General features: G+C 47.8%; 1 protein-coding gene across 1 annotated transcript in view; it reads right to left on the bottom strand.

Moving 5' to 3' along the window:
• Positions 1 to 3690, bottom strand: part of LOC104132561 (CCN family member 2) — an 11829-nt gene extending 8139 nt beyond the window's left edge. Inside the window, exon 1 of the mRNA XM_035901295.1 lies at positions 3562 to 3690. Within this exon, the coding sequence (XP_035757188.1) occupies positions 3562 to 3627 (66 nt within the window). The 5' untranslated portion in view covers positions 3628 to 3690. The remainder of the gene's footprint in view (positions 1 to 3561) is intronic.
• Positions 3691 to 20232: the final 16542 nt, after the last annotated feature.

Here is a 20232-nt window from a genome sequence, read left to right as displayed (position 1 = left end):
AGGAATCGGCATCATTCCCCCTGAAAACTCCTAGCGCAAAGTATTTTGAAAACAAGCCTCTCCTGCCTGCAGCCCAGCTGTTTGCAGACGGCAGCCTCGGGGCCACTCGCTGGGAGCTGGCGTGTCGCAGGGGTCTCTTCCCGACTGCTGAAGTCCATTAAAAGACACTAAAAATACAGAAATGCTTTCCTACTGTTTTTCATGTGTGCGACCGCTGTAGCTGCCAGAAGGACGTGTTATTCAACCACGGATCAGTGGGTGGGGGGTACATGAGATCATAAAAGAGGCAAAGGATTCCTAACACAGGACCTATATTAAGATGCAATCCATGCACTTAAAAAAAAATAATGACAACAAGCATTTTCCAATGCAGTGTCAGCCACAGGCCATATAAAGAAACACTCTCAGAATAGCTCTCCTACTGAAAAACAAACCAAAACAACCTCCTTCGGGATAACAGAGGACGCAACAGAATTAAACCCAACCAAGTTTTCTTTCTCGCCTTCGTTAATCATTGTTGGTGCTGTTTATTTCCTTTAATAGCTCACCCACAGAAACCAGACCACCTGGTTTTACCTTCTGTTCTCAATCGGCTTCGCTTCCTCGTTATATTACAGCTGCTTTTCAGCACAAGTACATCTGGATTCAGATCTCCAATGTTACCAGAAGCCTGCCGGGTGACTCTGCACCCCTACCTCTTCTGTGCCTCTTTTCCCCCACCTGTGAGCAGAAGCACGGCTTTAAAGACCCAATTTATCCATATTTGCTGGGCTCTTCTCGACACTTTGAGATTTTCCCATCAGTCAGCTCCACCATGCCTCTCTCCATCACCCAGTCCACCCGGCCCCAGGGTGTGTTGGGGCTCCTGTTTGCTTTTTTTATGACTGAGCTCGCGCTATTTATAACCCCCGTTCCTCTCCTGAGCCCAAGAGAGGAGAGCATGAGCTGAAATATTTTTTGGCTCATGCACACTCGATGGTGAGCACTGAATAACCGGCTGGGAAAGGGATCCTCTTAAGTTGGGAACAGCTGGTAGAAAGTCAACACTGAACCAACTTCCTAGAGTTCTCCATTACTTAATTTGCTTTCACGGCAATTTCAAATAGGCTAAGCAACGGGTTACACTGGATTTGCATGGAGCACCCTCCACCCTGCATTATTTTCAAGGACTGCTTCTAGGAGTTGTTTCAATGCAGTGAGGAAACTGCCCAAACTATCCCAAAGAACTGCAAGGACTCACGTTCAGGGCTTTGCTACAGACCCATGCGTACCACAGAGACCAGCATTTCCACATAACGTGCCACCGACCGGGGTGCAGAGGGATTCAGCTTAGAGAACATTTAATTTTCTTCCCCTCTGCAGAAGGGTCTCTCTCCAAAATTACACTTTTACCTTCACTGAGCAGGATCCTAACTTCAAGTTCACCCTAGCCTTGACCTTGAGGTTAGCAGTGCATTTCTGGGAACTTCAAGAGCAGCAGAACAGAACCAGTATTAGAGATCGAGTCTATAGATTTAAGAAAGTGCTGAAGCCTGGAATATCAGCTCTCCCTGCTCCTGGCTTTGCAGGCAGCTCTCGTATCGATCACAAACACCATGTGTGAATCTGTCGCTCCCAGGACATGGTTTAGTGGTGGGATGGCAGGGTTAGCGTAACGGTTGGACTTGATGATCTTAAAGGTCTTTTCCAACCTAAACGATTCTGTGATTCAGGACCCCTGAGCGATGGCCAAGCCACAAGGGGAGTAAGAACAGTCAGGCTAGAGGAGTCCCTTGCCTGTGCTCCACGTGCGTTCTCCACCACTGACTCCCAGCTCCCAGCTGCTCAGCTGACAAGCCAGAACAAGCTTCCTCCCAACTGCCAGCACTGAACCCAGTTACCTGGGGGGAAGGAAAAAGTGAGAATGTTCTTCCTGCTTCATCTTCCCATAAAACCTCTTCCTCCTACGCCTTCAGGAAGGCACAAGGTGGGGCAACATGAGCTCACACTGCTGCAGCAGTTCTGTGGCATCGTCAGGACCTTCTCATTCCTGACCAGTCAATGTCCACACGAGCCCAGGGAACCAGGTATGAGGGCCAAGCTAAAGAGGATTTTTAAAATGCGTTTGGGTTCATGACTGCATTCAAAGGGCTGGGAAAGGAGTGTTTTAAAGCTGAGCTGGCTGTTAGCAAAGTGCTTTGGGAGCCAGGGGTTAACGCTGCGAGGAAGAAGTAATATAATAAACACGTAACTGGTTCTCTTTCAAGCTCCAAGACTGGCAGTAGACCAGCAGTCAAAACACAAAGCTACTCACATACTGCAAAGACTGAATTGTCACAGATAATACCTGCTCTGCCTCCAGCACAGGCTCTCAAGGCACCTGCCCAGGAGGCTGCAGCACGGTGTACAAGGGCCCGTTACGGGAGGCGAGAACCGCTGCCCCTGTTTCACAGACAGAGCAGAGGCACCGAGACTTGCCCAGGCTGAGCCTGGCAGAGCTAAGCATAACCCCCAGCAATCCTGGTTTCTACTCACACCTCTGAACAACACAGGAGGCAGATTCAGGAGCAACAGCAACAGCTCTCAGAGCTCAAAGTAAGTAAAAAATCCCATTTCCAAGGCAGTCGGCAGGTTTAGGGAAAATGACATCATCTCAGAGTAATAATAAAGTGTCACACCGGTGGGATTCACTGCTTTTGTTTAGACGACCCATATGATGCTGCCAAAGCTGGGTCAGTGCAAGAAACATGAAGATCATCCCAAACGACAGACGTTACCCTTCGGTGACAGCAGTGTTAGGTGCACGGGACACCTCTCCCGGCAGGAAAGGGGCTGGCACGTGCTGCGTGCTGCCAGGAGCAATCGAGCAGACCTTACCAACCAGAAGTTCATTGCATCTGTCAGCTCAATGAGCCTCCAAAGGCGCAGAGGCTCTGTGAACCTGATTTCTTCACCGGTCCAAGAGGCACTTGCTGCAATTTAGATACGTTAATGACTGCAGCGATGTTCCTGCTATTAGCGGCAGTGTAAGAGCACACACAAGTCCTAAGCAGAATCAGCTGCTCTGTCAAGCACTTGTATTAACATAAAACCAGGCACAAACGCTGCTCTCGAGAGGCTGCAGTCTGATTTCCCCCTCAGAACCACTGCTTTTTGGAACTCAGGGGTGGATTCAGTGGCAGCTGGGGAAGGACAGTGATGGTAAGGACCTGAGACCTGAGACTTTTATTCATTGCAGTGACATAAACTCAGTGACTTCACCTCTCCCCGTTCTCTTCTCCCCCCCCTCATAAACCAGGGCTGGCTTCTAGCTCACAAGAGTGGAGTGAAACAAAACCCATTCACGTTTGCCGAGAGCTTGGAGATCCGCAGATGACAGGCGTTACGCACGAGGCAGCTCTGGGCATGATTTAGTTACACAGTGCATTTGCATTGCTCTGCTAAGAGCCAACCTTCTCTCAGAAACCTTTGGAGGCAGGTGGCAGCTGGGAAGGGTTACTCAGCCTAAAGCATTCGCATGCATCAAAGCAAGAAGCTGCAATGCCCAGCCAGCAAACGGAGCTGCTGCGGCACGATACATACCCAGCCAGGTGTGAGGAGGAGGAGGAGGAACAGGGTCCAGGTCACTGTCCCCACGCTGCCAGACATCCCGAGTAAAGGGAAGGGAGGGGATTCAGGCTGCCGACTGACTCACTCCTTCGCCTTCGGAGTTTCTCCTCTCTCTTTGGAGAAAGTTGCACACCAGCTCCTCTTTAAATAGCCTCCTGGAGGGGGCGTGCCCCGCGCCTGAGTGACAGTCTGGAAAGCAAGCTGAAATGGGTGCAACGAAAAATGTCCAAATTCCAGGGAACATGAGCAGATTCCTGTGGCCCTGGCGGTTGCGGGGCTGCCGGCACAGCCGGCAGCTTGGTTACTTTCCACGTGGGTAAATCAAATCCCAGTAAAAGCAGGATTATTATTTTTTAATTTTTCCTCTTTCCTTTCCTTTTTGGCTGCAGGAGCCGAGGACTTAAATAAGCAGAGCTTTGTGGTGCTCGATGTTTTTCCTTTGAACAGGAGGGAGCGATGGAAAGTTCAGCACTGTTAGGCGCAATTAGGTACCACAACTGACTGTGCATCACCAGCGCTTGCTCCTGCCAGCTCTGAGAAATGAAAGCTTCATGAATATAAAGACCGCTCTCTGAGCTCCTGCAATGAGGAGCTGCTTGTTTTACGAGGCAATGAAAAGCTACGGGGTGAAGGTTGTTGAGAAAGGACAGCAGTTCCCTGGAGTGCTTTATTTGCACCTCGGGACCGATGCAGGATATCGCATGTTTTTATCTTGGGGCATGGTCTTTTCTGTTTGCTGCTGAAATACAGAACCAGGCTTCTGCACAGCCTGCACAAAAAGACCTTTAGAATATGAAAGATTGGGTTTGTGTTTTAAAAGAGTTGTTTTGTTTATTCCCAAACAGCAAGCGGAATGCTGCCATGGAAAGATGAGGAGAAGGAGTGCAGCAGAGGGCACTCTTAGTCCTTGCTGGCCTGGGGTGTGACAGAGCAGGTTGGGTACTGGACAGGAATCCTCCGCGCTGCACGTGAGGTGGCCTAAAAAGATGGAGCCGTGCCTTCGAGTCCAGGACCTTTCCAGGGTAGAAGTGGTGCAAGATCCGTATCCTTACTTTGGGCCAGCATAAAGCAGGGGACAGGAGCATAGGCAGAATGCGCTGTGCCATACAGTCCCTACCACATCCCAGCAGAGTGTGCTGGGAAGTAGGACAGAAGGTGAAGAAAAATACAGGGAGTGTGTAGTGGGTCACTTAAATTCAGCCTCCTTCCTTCCTGCCTCCAAGTGTAGGACATTTTAGCTGGGAGTCAAGCCCTGTATTTTACTCGGGTCCTTTCAGGTCCTTGTGTCAGCCTCCACGCTCCCTATTGCCACTGTTTGTCAACTGCTGAAAACGGACAACTCCGACTCTTAATCAATTAGCACTTGGAAAGCTCCTTGGGATTTGGGGCTGGAGAGCATTAGCACAGCGCAAACCACCTCAGCTGCACCTCCTGCTTCTCCTCTTCCATAAGATGAGGGATTTCACAATCATTTCTGTAACAGCTACCTCTACTAATGTCACAACGAAGGATTACGTCTCCGCACAAAAGATTTAATGTCCTGGGGGTGGTATAAACACCCAGTGCCCTAGATCAGCTTGGAGCTAATGGCAGTCTAGCTGGATATACATTCCTTCCCCTTTTGGAAGGCTTGGCACCTTGAACTATGTTGTCGCCTAAAATTAGCTGCTCACATTTTGCAGGACATTCTCCCACCGCTTGTAAATAAGACGGGGATAAAGCGCTACACACCTCCCTTCTCATTTTCTTCCACAGCAAGAATATAAACCACAGCTGAATTCCAAGCTATACGGGGCATCTGAAGGTGTGATATCTGTGCTGTTTTACAAGGACAGAGCTTAATGTATGGCTCAATTCGTACATTGCTCCTTGTCCAAGAAGCAGCAGTTGCACCTTGAGCCATGATCTTCCACATTCTGCTTTCGGAATTGCTTTTAACCTGCTGCATGACCTCAAAGGAACTGTTCAGCCAAAATCATAATGCTCACTCACCTGTCAGGAGTTTTGTGGGGAGCATTCAGCACTAAACCAGCATTATGATGGCTGATGAAGTTTTCAACCTACCACAAAAATAAAGAATAAATCGATTATGAAACATCCTTACCAAGCTGCTCATCATCATCCACCTGAATGCTTTCATCTTCCCAGAACAGGAGCGTAAGTAAAACGTACAGAGTTGCAATCCTGCTCGTCCTTCGAGCCACCTTCGCTCTGCCGTGGCCAGCTGCCTCCCCTGCCTTGCCCAGAGGCAAGCACCTGGATCCACTCTACCTCCTTCACTGGATGATGGAACCAACACCCTGCACCAGTATCGTCACTGCAATGTGCCAAGAGCAGCATCAAGCCCTCCACGCGAGGGTTTCTGGGGACAGAGGAGCTCACTTTGCCTCTTGCAGCCCAGAGCAACTCCGCCACAAAGGGAGCTTTTTACCACAAGCTGAAAAAAAAGTAGAGGAGCAGCAGGACATGAAGGATGAGCGTTAGAGAGCTCCCTACACCCATGGTCCAAGATTTTCTTAGGGCACTGTGACAACCAAAACTACCCCTAATGCTGGCAGCTGAACTGTTCACCCCAGTGGACATGCCACTTGCCAAGAAGCCAGAGAAGAACATGAAGGTTGAATGACTCAGAATGATCAAAGGGAGGAAACACCCAAGTTCACACCAATTTGCATCTCTTCTTTTTGCCTGAGCTGCCTTAAGTGAAGGGATGAAGATGTCAACCCTGCTTAAAATCTCCCCCAAGCAAAGAATAGTGGGTGTTTAATTCACCTTGTTACGTTCTTCTAGGTTCATTCACCATCCCCAGCCAGTGGCTTTCCTGAATTTATAGTAATTAAAAAAAGAAGACATTTAGATAATTGCCAAAAATCATGTAAAAGGCTAAAATTAAGGCAAGTACCCACACATTTTTTTGGCCCAGTGTGATCTCTCCCAGTGGCACTCTGCCTGCAGAAGCCAAAATAAAAACCAGGTACAAGCAGCACAGTAAGGGGAATCACACTCACCCAGCCCTCAATGAGTTCAAAGCTGTCCCCTGTCTCAAAGGCGCTCGGTCGTCCACAGGACACGCTGGTGGCTCTCAGGACTGCTCCTTACGGGGAGGTTTCCATTCTCATGGCTGGCCAGCCTTAGCAAAAGTCACTGTTGGAGGGGATCACAGAAAATCACTCTTCACTTTCTGAGCCTCACGGAAAGGACATCAAACATAAACTTGGCCCGGCAGAGATGGTGAGGTTCATCCAGCTAGCTGGTCTGAATCACAGGAATTTAATTTCCTTGTTCGTTACCCAAGTACTGATGCATCCTGCTCATATGCTTAGGCTAAACCACTGGCCAGATTTAGGGCCATGAAGGAGCCCTGTCCCCTGCTTTTTGCCGCCTTCTGTAGTTTGCAGATAAGATGCAATTCTTAAGATTGGCTGGGCACTTTCACCCAGCTTCTCCCCTGATGGTACAAGGCTTCAAGACATAAGGGACACTGTTGATTTCTCCATCTGCGGTATATTACCAATAAAAGAACAAACCCTATCAAGGTCTATCAAGCCATGAGTTTGCTGCAAGGTTGGGAAGGAGTTCTGCAGGTCCGTGTGCCTCGGGGTAGGAGGGGTGAGCAGCCTCTGAATGCTTTTGGGCTAAACATGGTTCCCAGAGACTTAACAGCTGAGAAGGTCTCTTCCAGACCCATGTCCCAGTTCAAGTTCAGTGCTAGTTCAGCATCTGCCTAGGAAGGGCATTTGGGGTCAGACTCATGCCAGCTAATCCTTAGGCACTTAATTAAGGCATCTACATTAGAAGCCTAATCTCTCTAGGCTCTCTTTACAATCAGTGGAGAAGGACCAAAGCTCCTGAACTGCCTTCCGATGGTCCCTGTCTCCGTCGCTCCACACAGATCAGCTGTATCACGATGCTAGTTGATGTAAATTGTCAAGAGAAAGTGTCACATAAAGGCAACACCAGAGCTTGGCAACGGCGTAACGCCACGGCATATCTGACTGCAATCTGGGTGGGAAAGGCTACCCTGCCCTAAGGACGGAAAAGGCAGGAAAAACCACCCCTCCCCACTTCAGCACAGCCTTGGATGAAATCCTGACTGCAGGGGAACACCCACTGGCTCTAGCAGAGCCAGGATTCCCCTCTCCGCCTGGCTTACCAGATACCATAGCCCTGAGGGCACGTTGTCGTGCCCATCGTTTAAGGGATGTCAAGCAGGGAACAAATTTTGTCCCTGGCTGTAGAGTTCACTAATGAAGTCTACAAGTTATTTTGGTTCTGGGAGGAACGCTCCATTGTATTTCAGGATTTATTGTGAAATAGAAGCCTATCGAGGGACACAAAACTTGGGATGGGTGGGGTGCCTGATGATGTCCTTATAAAGGAAGTAAATATATAAAACCAGCATTGGCATCACGAGTTCGGAAAGAGCCAGTGCTTAGACAGAGCTTGCCAGCAAAAACACACATTCTCTTCTGGAAAAAAAAATGCCCCCCTGGAGCCTGATCTTGGCAGGAGGCAAAAAGCCAGTTCTGCATCTTACCAGAGAGTGTGCAGCCAGGGCACCCAGAGGGGTACCAGGAAAGATACGAAACCCTGTTCATCAATGCACAGGATTCCTGTTTTGGAACAGGTGAACAGTAAGAAAGTCAACACTTCCAAGGCCATACGTGCAACAAGCTTTCCCAAAGCAGAGCACCACAGGTGTTGAGCTCTTTGCAAAAAATAGGCGATGGTTTTGGAAGCAGAGCATTTGACAATCGTCTTCCTCTCTTTCGCCCTGTTTCTGCTGTTGTGAGAAATCTGGCCTTTCACCCCAGCCCAGAGCACAGCCAGCTGGGAGGCTTTCGGACCGGTTAGGACCACTCTAATTATCTAACCTGACTTCTTGCCTAACACAGGCTGGAGGATTTTGCCTAAATAATGCACAAGATCCTGCAACAAGGGCTTCTTCAACCAGCTTCTGGATTCTGCCTCCTGACAGCTACAACCAGCTTTCAGTGGCAGAGAGGCAGAAGCTCATGCACAGCCCAGGCCCTGACCTAGAGCTCTGGGGAGCCTGACCTAACACCCGGCCCTGCTGCAGACCCCCTACGTGACCCTGGGCAGCCTGTAGCTACACCCCCTCCACAGAGCGGTGGAGAAAGGGCTGCAGGCGCAGCTTGTTCCCTGACCTGACCGTTCCTGGAGGCAGCGTGGGCTGTGCAGACCTGTCCGAGGGCACGATCTGCACCAGGCGTGCTGGTGCAGGCAGGTGCCCCAGGATCCCTGGGGCTCAGCATCCAGGTTACTGGTCTGTGCAGAAAATCAAACCTTGAGGGCAATGCAGACAAAGCTGTGGGCAATCACTGCGTGCCTCAAGGTTTGTCGAGGTGCAATAAAAAAGTACCTGTTACCTGCAGACCAGCACAGGTCTCCACGTGGTAGTGTAATAGCAGGTGATCTTCTGAGACCCCATCAACTCCAAAATTTGGATACAAATGTGAGTCACCATCACGGCCACGAGCATTTGTGCCGAGGCATTGGCTTGCACAGAACTGCAGGAGGAACAGGCCCTGGGAGGAAACAGTCAGCTGCACCCACCTGTGAAATGGATGCTTCCTTGGGTTTTTCCACTTCTTAACTTACTGCATGCTTAATTATCCTGAAGGAAAACTGCAGGGAGGGAGGGTTATGTTTAAGGTGGACTTGGGCAGGCTCCTATAAGGAGGCCTCCTGATCTAGAGGGCTCCTCTGGTGCACATCTCTGATGTATCTGAACAGCACTCCACCTTTTATGGGATTTGGTCCTCACAACACCTGCACAGACGTGGCACGAGAAGGGACTAACACGAAGTCTCTCTAGTTACGGGCACTAAACACCAGGCTCTGCCACCCCCCGGATAAGCAGCCACCCTGCCATAATTACCAGGAGATTTTTCTAGTGCATAAGCCCGGCGCTGCTGTGTCTATACAGCCATATCTGAAAGGGTGCAATGTAAAATTCCCCACCAGATCTCCCAAGACCTCTGGGATCACCTAAAAATCCAGGACTCAACACCTCAGCCAAAATAGCTCTGCCGAAATCAATAGGTTTTCCCTAATTTATACCAGCTGCACATCTCCCACAGATTCAACAGGCAGCAACAGGTCCCTGAGGTCTGCCAGGCTGGTAGGACCTGGAGGGGTGGGTGGCCTACCAGGACTTGTGTGTATCTATCTCTCATTAGGGATTTGGGATTCCAACAGGAGTCTTCCCACACCTTTCCCAGTCAGGTTTTGGAAAAATTCCAGCTCATTACATGGAATCAGTGAGTAATTTAGGTTGGAGGGACCCCTAGGTCATCTGGTTCCTCCTGCAGCCGATCCCAATGTTGAGGATAGAGAAGAGGGGAAGACTTCTGAGACCAAGAGAGAAGCACAGGTCAATGGGGTCTGCGAGTTCAGCCAGGCAGTGCTCTTGCCAGCCTGTTCCTGTACAGCACAAAAGAATCTCTTCACATGAATCTTTTATTAGCTTTCTAGCCCCTGGGGCTGTAATTGTGAGCCAACCTTCACACAGGGCATGCACCTTTACGGAGGCAGAGACTTCTCTCAGCTGAAGGGAGTGTTAACTGTGGAATGTAATGCAGACACCTTCGAAATTAGCTGTAAACCAACTACTTCCCTGCTGATTAAAGAACATGAACTTCCTCCGAAGGTCTGCACAAACTGCTGTTAATGAAAAATAATTTGGGAAATGTTAAGTGTGAGACCTTCACTTACATGTTCTTAATTCTTTATTTTTGTTATGGGCACAACATGAGGTTGATCTTGCATATTTGCTTTTTTCATTTGTTTCCTTACTAATAGATTTTTTAGAAGTTTCACATCACAAATGTTTAAAAAAAGACAAGTCCCAAGCTCCATGAGTAGCCCTGTTATAAGAACAGCATAATTTTACACCATGTTAATAAGGAAATAGCCTGTATTTACAGCCATCATTGCCTTCAGACAGACTGAACTCACACAAGCTGAGGAAGATGAAATGTTTCAGCAGGCTGCAGCCTGCGTGCGGTCTCCAGCGGGGCTTTCACGCGAGCAGGGTCAGTCCTGTGCTCCTGGGCCCCGGCAGCGGTCACCCGCTCCTCCATCTGCACGCTGGCTGATGTGTGCTGCTTCTCAGGAGCTGGTGCTTCTCTCCTCCCCTAGCCCCCTGTCCTAAACAATTGCCCTAGCTCTTTTCCCCAGAAACTTGCATGACGTTAAAAACCCTCTTGATATATTTAGAGGTGACAGTTTTATTAGCTAGTAGTGGAACATTATTAGTTCTGCCTACAAACACTGCAGTTTTTCAGCAACCACTCTGACAGAGTACTAAGGCATTTACAGTTTAGGCCATTTCACCCCAGAGATGCAGCAACAGACGTTTTCAAATAAGTTCTACAAAGCCTCAGTCTGTTGTTGTTGTTGCTGTTTTAAGGAAGTTATTTGAACCAATAATTTTCATCTCTGTAGTTTAAATTGTTTCACCCTCAGAAGCATGATGTCATCTGGCAACAGAGGTGCACAGAAATGGGTTTGAAAGCAGACTTTAGGTGAATAATAGTCACTTGTTTTTTTCCCAATCTGATCCCTGCAATACAGCCATGAGTCAGGTAAGAGAAAAGCTGTAGCTGGTTCAATTTCTTTGCCAGGCAAATAGCCCCAAATCATCTTTACTCTAATGCCTCCTTATGCAGTCATTTCACAATGTTCTCCCTTGTGCATTAGACTGGAAATTAATGACCTGCCTGGCAGAGATAGGCCAAGCTGTTAGGTCAAGAGGCTTTGTTAAAAAACAGTTATTGGGGATTCTCAAATTACAATTTTGAGCCCAAGGTGTTCTCACCTCAGAAAAGGGGATAGGTAAAATGAAAAGTATGGAGCTATGTTTCAAGAAGGTAAGGATAAAGGCTTTTCCCGCCAGGGCAGCTCTTGGTCGCTTGGCACTCAATACCTTTAAAAACCGCAGAAAGGTTCTCGACTTTGGCATTAACTGTTAGAGGTCTGTGTGTCCCTGATGGTCCAAGTGGGGAAATAACTAACCTGCTGCACAGACTCACCAGTGTCATTGCCTTTCCACTAAAACAGTGAAACTCGCCCTTTCCATGTGCAAGTCCCCTGGACTGGGGAAGTTCCTCCTCTGCCGTGCTCCCCTTCCTCCAGAGGAAAGAGCAAGGGCCAGGACATAGCTCAAATGCCTCCAAGCCCTGCGAGCCTGTTCATTCTGCCCCAAACGAGGAGGGCTGGCCAGGGCCGTGTGGATCCCTTTCCTAGAACAAAGGAAACAAACAAAATTACTTCCAGCTTCTCAAATTCTTCTCAAAATAATATGTTAGGTTAGCCTGCACTGCTATCCTGTAAAAAGAGTTTGGAGAAACAAAGGGAATGAGACAAAATTTGCCCTGGGGCTGTTCACTTTACCAGAACGTACATGGGACAGAGCTTGCGGTGCTATTTTAAGCCCTACGTGTATTTCGAGGGGATCTCGGCTGAAGAGGCCAGGGAAGAGCCCAGGCTGTGCTGAGTCAGAGGGGAATCCCATGAACCGGCCTCATGACAAGGATATAAGACCCTTTTTCATCCTTCACATGAACTAAAATTAGAGTTGAAAGAAAGAATCTTGTGGCAGAAAAATCGCCCGCAACAAAGGGACCTCAGGAATAGAAGCATGAGGTTAATTTGACACTGCACTGATATAACTAAAGCCAGAATTTTACCCCTAGCATTCCTGTGGCAACCACACCGTGATTATGCTAGTCCCTGGTTTCATCAGAGAATGATTTCAGCTGGCAGTGGGGCTCAAGTGATGTGTTCACTGCAGGAGGAACTTCTGAGCTTATATGCACAGCGCTGGCAGTCACTCCTCCTCTGATCATTTGGAGACTAACTTTATGGATAGCCATCCCACAGCTCAAACAAAGTGTTACGAGGTACAGAAGAAGATTTAAAGCAGCATTGTTGTGATGGGCAAGGCTTTCACGTTCCAAAAAGATTACTGAAACATTCTGCCTGGTCGGTGAAGCTACTGGCCGTGTGCCTTTTCAGCAGCAGCAGCTGGGCTTCAAAAGGAGACGTAAGGATCCCTGCGAAGTGGGAAGCCACACAAACAGCAGGCAGAGAGCCCAGCCCTTTCCAGAGAGGGGTTCCCACAATCCTGGTCTGTGGAGCCATGGTAGCACCAGGTTTCGGTGACCTTGGACTCAGATCTGTGAGCTCAAGACCAAACCCATTCTCCCTTCTCAGCCTTAAGGCCCGAAATGGTGTTTACGGCACGGCCCCCCACCGGGCTTGGCTGGCTGCTGGTGCAGCTTGTGCCAGTGTCTGCTCAGCTCTTTCCCACACTCAGAATCTCATTTCTGGTGTTCCACAGGCTACAGCATAACTAGCCTTTAGGGGAGATGTGTCAGTGCCTGCAAGCTCGGTCTCATCTGCTGCCATGAGCTCGGCACAGCCTCTCCTCCAAAGCCAGCACCGGGAGGTCATTGCTTGCCTTGGGTTCAAATGCCAGAAATACCCAACTCAGCAGAGTTTTCTGGCCACTTCCACAGGAGCCTCCAGGGAGAGGAAGGGATAGGCTTTGCTTAATTGTTTTGTTTTTAAAGTAGCACTCTCTCATCCTATTTTTGTCCCAGGGTTGTTTTAATTGGACAGCTCTAAAGCTCTTTGCAGCTTATTCAAAATGAGGGAGAGCGAGCAGACCCCTCGGTTTTACCCCTTCCCTACAGAGGGATTGTTGCTGTTCCGAGTCTTCCCACCTAATGACTCACAGGACAAAAGGGAGAGCCCTCGATCTGTGCCAATGGCTCCAAAGTGACGTGGGGCACAGCAGGGCCGGGAAGGAGATGGCGTAAAAGGTTTTCTCTCTTCTCCCCTTGAGTTGCCTCCCAAAGTCATCATGCCCTGTGAGTACCGTTGAGGAAGTGGACTGGCATGGCAGGGAGGCAGTGGTGTAGGACATGCACACAGCGGGCTCAGCAGGAGGTGGCTGACTTGTAGCTGGAAGACAGAATAGAGCAGCTCAGAAAAAGGCACCTTAAAATAATCTTGTCACTCAACTCTCTCAGGTGAGCCCAGGAAATGAGCTTGGGGAATGGCAATTCCCATCTTCTTTCAAGGTTTATTGTTTTATTTGGTTGTGGTTGAGTTATTTTCTGAGTGTAGGTGTTCCTGTTTGCACATTTAGCAACACCTCCCATCAATTCATGGCAGAGCAAAGCTACAAGGGAACAGGTCTGTTCCCAAACTCTTCAGTGCCGCCGTCACCTCAGCCTCTGCACTTGTCAAGCCTCTCCTGCACACAAGATCAGAACCAGGCCCTTTCTATTTCCCAAGAGAAGAGACACACCTGCACTGGGGCTCCTGGGCAGATGACTCCATGTACAGCTTTTAAAGACAGGAGCTCCTAATTCTGGAGCATCTGGGGTTGTTCTGCCCCAGGTGAGAGCTCAACAGGCAGTGTGAACCTCTGGAATTTAGGGGGCATCAGCAGAACCATAGCAGGAACAGTCAGCAATCATCAATCCCCATGTTTCTTCTCTGTCAGACTCTCTCCTCAGATGACAAGAGGGACCAGGTACAAAGGAAGGTCTATTTTCATGTTGTAGATGCTGTAAAATTAAACTGGAGGGAGCACGCTTGTGTCCTGAAGGCTGATGAGCTCGTCTATAGTAACAGCTCTTCCCAGGTGGCATGTGCTTGCCCTTTTCTTAGGGAAAAAGGGCGTAGAAGCTATTGAACAACCACAGACCTTGCACCAGCCTCTGTGCTGCCCCAGGAGGTCTTCTTGGTGGCTGCTGGAAAACATAAGAGAATCTTCAGCGCTGGGGGCAGGAGCAGGTCCAGCAAATCTTACCCCTGCTTTGTGGACACACAGCATACCTGTCTCATAACACCTCCTAGGGCCAGCATCTAGCACGGCTACAGGCCACGCTGGCTCTGATGAGCCAGGCTTTAGTGGGAAAGCTGGTACTCTCCTAGCAGGCTTCGGGCTTTCCCCAGGGCATGGGAGGGACGGTGGAAACATTTCTCCTGTCCTTTCCTTTCCTGTGCAGAATGGAGAAGCAGCCAGGATCTCACCCTGCTATTCCAGTCCAAGATAAGTGAAACAGTCATAAAAGCATATGTCTGAGATATGAGCGAATGCGAGGGAGGGTAGGGGCTCTACGGCGGTTGTATTATCCTTCCACATCCTTTACAGGAAGATATTCACTCCATAAATATCATGGGTTATGGCTGGGCCTGGAGTTCATGCTGAGTTTAATGGACTGTGCTAAGCAAGCAGCGTGCGTGTGAATGTGCGTGTGTATTTCTTCTCTCTTGCTGGAGGGAAGCTGTTCTGGGTTCTCCCTACCTGACTGTCAGCTCCTGAGGCACGGAGCTCTGTGGCTCTCCTTAGGTTAAACTGGCATTTCAAAATAGTGCTGGTGTATTTAAGGAGGGGAAGGAAGGCAAAACCATCCATTATCAGTGAATATGGAGTTTCTTCACAAGAGGTACGGGAACCTGAGATCTGGGGAGAGCTAGAAAACATCGATTAGAGGTGGGGCCTGGGAGGACCCACACCAGTTTACACCAGTTGAGCATCTGACCTCAGTTCCCTTTGGGCTTTTGGCACTGAGACTGATTGGGTGCTTTTGGAAATAATTCTAAGCGTTCGTCTGCATCTGTAGACCCCTAACTACCCCCAGATCAGCACTGGATCTCAACTTTGTCTGACACTTGGGGTTGTTTTGATCGAGGTTTTGGCCTGCCTGAGGGCTCAGAGCCAGTAAAGGAGATGCTGTCAGCATCCCCAAAGCTCAACCCCCTCCTCTATTAGAGCATCCTGCTCCTCCACGTTCCCATTGCATATACCTGGACCTGCTGTGACCATGGCAGGCTGAATCCCCAGTTACATGGCTGCAGGAACTGTGTCCCTCTGCAGTCCCCCGTGGCATTAATCAACCCGCTCCCTCCAAGGGTTCCTTCTTTGTTTACAAACTAAAGAAACCCAAATTCTTGTGTTACTGAGAATTTCCGCTCAGCTGTGGGTCACATTTTAAGATTCCCCTGGTTTTCTTTCCAAGTAACAAATGTTTGTTTTGCTGAAGAAAAAGGGAGTGATCCTGTTCCACTCAAATGGGTGTAAATCAGAAGTAATTCCAATGAATCCAAGGGGCCAGGAGCAGGGAAAACCCAGCATGGGAAGTGTATCCTGCCCATTTCTATGAGCATATGAAGCCCAGATTTCTTAACTCCTTTACCCCCCACTGCTCTTGTTCTCTTCCCACCCTTGCCCTGTCTCCCTGTTAGAAAGAATGCCATGACTGGGATGTCAAAGAGCAGTTATCACTAGATGTTTGGTTGGGGTTTTTTTAATACATAGGTTATGTTCTCCAGATGCTAAAGAATCAAGTAGGCTTCAGATGATCGCCTCTGCTCTCATTTACACAGCTATAAATCCTGAGTCACTCCACTTGCTTCAGCAGACTAATGCCAGATGCAAGCAGGGAAACTACGATCAGCATCCAACCCCGAGCTCCGAAAAGCAAACTGACCAACTGCATTTCTTAGAGAAAGACTTTTACAGTGATTAATGACTGACAGACAAACAAAAGAGGGTCCTTGGGACACATTTCTCTAAGTCACAGCAATTTTCACTTAAGCAACTGGGACATTTTTTAAAGCCTGAAACAAGAGAGACAAAAGTATTTACTGTGCTCAGCCGACCTAGTTTTGTTGGTTTGGGGTTTTTTTTAAGAAGATGCATGCTTACTGGGAACATGAATGAAAAGGTCCTGTTCACAGCTTCGCCTTGACAGTGCCTGAACTAAAAGTCATTTGGATTTAAGTCAACATGAGTCAGGCATCAGGCAAAAAGAATGGTTCCCACAGCCCCAGATCAGGAATCAGTGCCCTTTAATACAACTGCTTTGGCTCTCAGTGGTGCAAGGAGTTCAGGCAGAGTCAAAGGAGCTTTTCTAGATTTATGCAACTCCTGCAGAAACCAGAATTGGGTGTAGTTTTGAGATCCACCTGATAACACAGCTTTTGCTCTCATGGCTGTGTATGATTAGTTGCAACTGCATTTTAGTTTGGTTTCAGTGGGCCAGTTGTAACCCTAGTTAGAGTTTGGGGTCTGAGGAGCACCGGATGGGAAAAAGTCTTACAAGAAAGGCCTTGGGGTCTTCCCGAAGGATGGCTGAGAAGCAGGGATTTCCATGCAAAATGTTCATCTTTGCACACCCATCCCACCCCTCACAACTGCAAGATACACTGCAAGATCACTTGCACACTTTTTCCAACTACTTCAGGTTTGACATACAGTTAAGTCTCCTGTTTATGTCACTTCTGAAGCGAACCGTGGACGTTCATGTTGTGTTGATACAAATTTACAGACAAAGTTATTTGATTCTTCAAATGGTTCCTAGATCCTGTTTACAAATTCTTTTATACTTTAGATCAGATGTGTCAGCATGAGCCAGGACACCTTTCATTGTTCTGGTAGCGCAAAGCAGCCATAAGCCCAGTTTAGTCAGCCAGTTAAAGTGGATTTATTGGTGCTTTGGACTTGAAACTGCTCAGACAGCCAGAGGATATCAGTGAATACTGTCTGCATGTGTCACATTTCAGACGGATCCTTACAAAAAATGCATACTTCCGTAAGAGAGATGTTTGTGACACTTTCTGCTCTCTTCCTTCTGTGAACATCGTGCGTTTTATTGAAAACAGCTGGATTTGCACCAGTGTCAGAGAGATTATGGGCTGTGCTGGTCTTGTTCTGACTGTTACAGGTGTCAAAGATGGTCAGTAAAGGACTTTTTCCTTTGAAGGTACAAAATGGATGTGGCAAGAAAACGGCACTTTAGACACATGTACCACCACTTATATCAGAGTGTCTGGGCATGTTAAAATCTTTTTCACATGGCTTAGTGTTTACTGGTGTCAGAGGTGGATAGCCTCAGAGCAGCTGCTTGGCTCATTAGCTCTCAGACATGGAGAGTGTTTGTCCTGGGAACAGTATTTATAACCTTCCTAGGCAAACGAGAGCCAAGATATTTCAAAACATGGTTTGTACTGGAATGATATCTCTCCTCCCAAATACCCCACTGCAGAAGTTTCTAACTAGTCACTGGGACTACCTAAACAGCAGGGAATCTAGTGGAAAAAAAGTGTATTCTAGATTTTGTAGGCCAATCCTGGGTTTGGTTAGGGTAAAGAAAGAATAACTTTCTAGAGAGAGTTCAAAGGAGAGCAACAAGGATGATGAGGGGACTGGAGCATCTCGCCTACGAGGAAAGGCTGAGGGAGCTGGGCTTGTTTAGCCTGGAGAAGAGAAGACTGAGAGGGGATCTCATCAACATGTACAAATATCTCAAGGGTGGATGTCACGAGGACAGAGCCAGACTCTTCTCATTGGTGCCCAGCGACAGGACAAGGGGCAATGGGCACAAACTGAAGCAGAAGAGGTTTCAGTTGAATATGAGGAAGAACTTCTTCACTTTGAGGGTGACTGAGCCCTGGCCCAGGCTGCCCAGGGGGGCTGTGGAGTCTCCTTCTCTGGAGATATTCAAAGCCCACCTGGACAATGTCTTGTGCAGCATGATCTAGGTGAACCTGCTTGAGCAGGGGGGTTGGACTGAATGATCTCCCGACTTCCCTTCCAACCCCTGCCATTCTGTGATTCTGTGATTCTGTGAATTGACAGATCTGTGGTGTTACCTGGCCAAAGCAAGTTAAGAAGGAATCGGTTCCCATTTCTCTTTCATGAGAAGAAAGTTTGTTTGCTAATGCACTCTTCTATGAAAAGAGTTTACAAGGAGGCACAGGTGAGGCTTTCTGAAGTGTTTAAGTGCTACAGGAGCCTATTTGCGCTGCTAAAGTAATTCAGATCCCATCAATAAAAACTTATGTGGCAAGATAGAGAAGAAAAGGATTTTCTGCAGAACCAGTCACTTTCCTGTATTTCCCTTGCCTTCTTTCAGATTCAGGTATTTAAAACCTTATGGCCCAAAGGAGAACTGATTTCAAATAAAGTGATAAGTATCTATTTGGAGATCTTCTGGCAAGTTTTACAGTATCACAGGGTTTCTTAAGAAGCTTTTCCAATGCCTGAGAGCACATATTTTCTTTCCCTGCAGAAAAGCAGCAGCTATTTGACATTCCACTCCTCAAGGTGCCTACTTCCCACTGCACTAATACGTCTCTGAATGATAGATTTCTGTGACCAGCACCATCCAAATAAAGGGAGCCGCCAGCCTTTCCCAGAAACATGAAATGGCCATATCAGAGAATCTCAAAGGCAAGTAAATATCCTCCTTTTTAGAGATAAGAGATAAACAACTATTCAGCAGAAGCTCTGAAGACAAGATTTGACCTACATCTCTTACATTTTCACCAGCAGCTGGTGAGCTAGGCGATTTTCCAGTCTTGTGATCTATGATTTTTGTAATGCTAGGTAACTACCTTGTGAAGAATCACCCTCCATTTAAAACCACTTTTTAAAAAACTGAATCTCAAGCCTTTTACATCCTGCTCCTTTCTTTATTCTAGACTGTTAGGGACACACTGCCACTCTGAGCAGGTAGAGACTCCAAATGTCCTTCCACATGCGCGGATACAAATGAGAAGACTCAGAAGACAACATAGTTGTGCTACAGTGAAACGGGTACAGTCATTTTCATGAGATAATTCCCACTGAATATTCCTAGCTTGACTTCCAATCACACAAAACAGTCTGGCCACTTCACCTTGGCCTCACACACTCCTTTTGGTGCTTTTTGACATGTTAACTACATATGTGACTTTTTAACTCAATATGTGACTTTTTAACTCAATTCTAACTTCTCAGGACTAGCAATTGATGGGAACAATCTGCTCCTGCTTCCTTCGGAGGGATGTGAGTTGCAGTGAGTCTGAGACTGGAAGGCGTGACAAACGATAAGGCAGACGGATTGTAAGTTCCAATGAGGGATGCTGGAAAAGCCTCATGAAGGAATAAAAAATGAAGCAGAAGAGAAAAATCTGTTTTGAGAAAGTGCTGGTGCCAGTTCATTGTGTTTCTGGAGCCCATATGTGGATCCATATATTTTTACATCAGCACCTGCCCAAGATGCATCCCTCCTTGCAGATGCCCCCTCTGTAAGGAATTTCCATGGACACACTAATTCACAGCTGCATGCAAAAGGCTTTGCTGTGTCCCTGGGATGCCCCTAACCCATAAAACATGATTTCAGAGCACGGCTAGAAAATCTTGTCACTTCCCAGGCTGGTATGTAGTGTCCAGGTGTAGCAGGGATGATATGGTTACTTACTGCTTGCATAGTCCCGCTGAGAACTACATCCCAGTTTTTCATAGATTTAGGCTTTGCTTAGCATTTTCATTTTTTACTGTAGGACAATCGACTAGCTGCTTCAGATATGGAGAAATCTGAGAGTAGTTTCCATATTTACAGTAGGAGAAAACAACAGCACAACCTTAGGTCTCAGTAATTCCCACCTCCTGCCTCAGTTTAACTTCTGCAAAAGGAAGAAAGTCCATCAATCCAAGGGAATGTGTATTTCTTTCCTATCTGCATGCCATGAGACTCAACAGCAGTGTGCAGGATGGAGCACGAAGGGGGCACCTTACACAGTACCGTGGCTTGACCTGACTCCTCTTTTTACTTT

The sequence above is a fragment of the Egretta garzetta genome, unplaced genomic scaffold, assembly GCF_000687185.1.
Source record: "Egretta garzetta isolate BGI_Z169 unplaced genomic scaffold, ASM68718v1 scaffold368, whole genome shotgun sequence".
Classification (NCBI taxonomy): Eukaryota; Metazoa; Chordata; class Aves; order Pelecaniformes; family Ardeidae; genus Egretta; species Egretta garzetta.
Note: the sequence above shows the minus strand (reverse complement) of the source record. Positions and strands in the feature narration are given on the sequence as shown.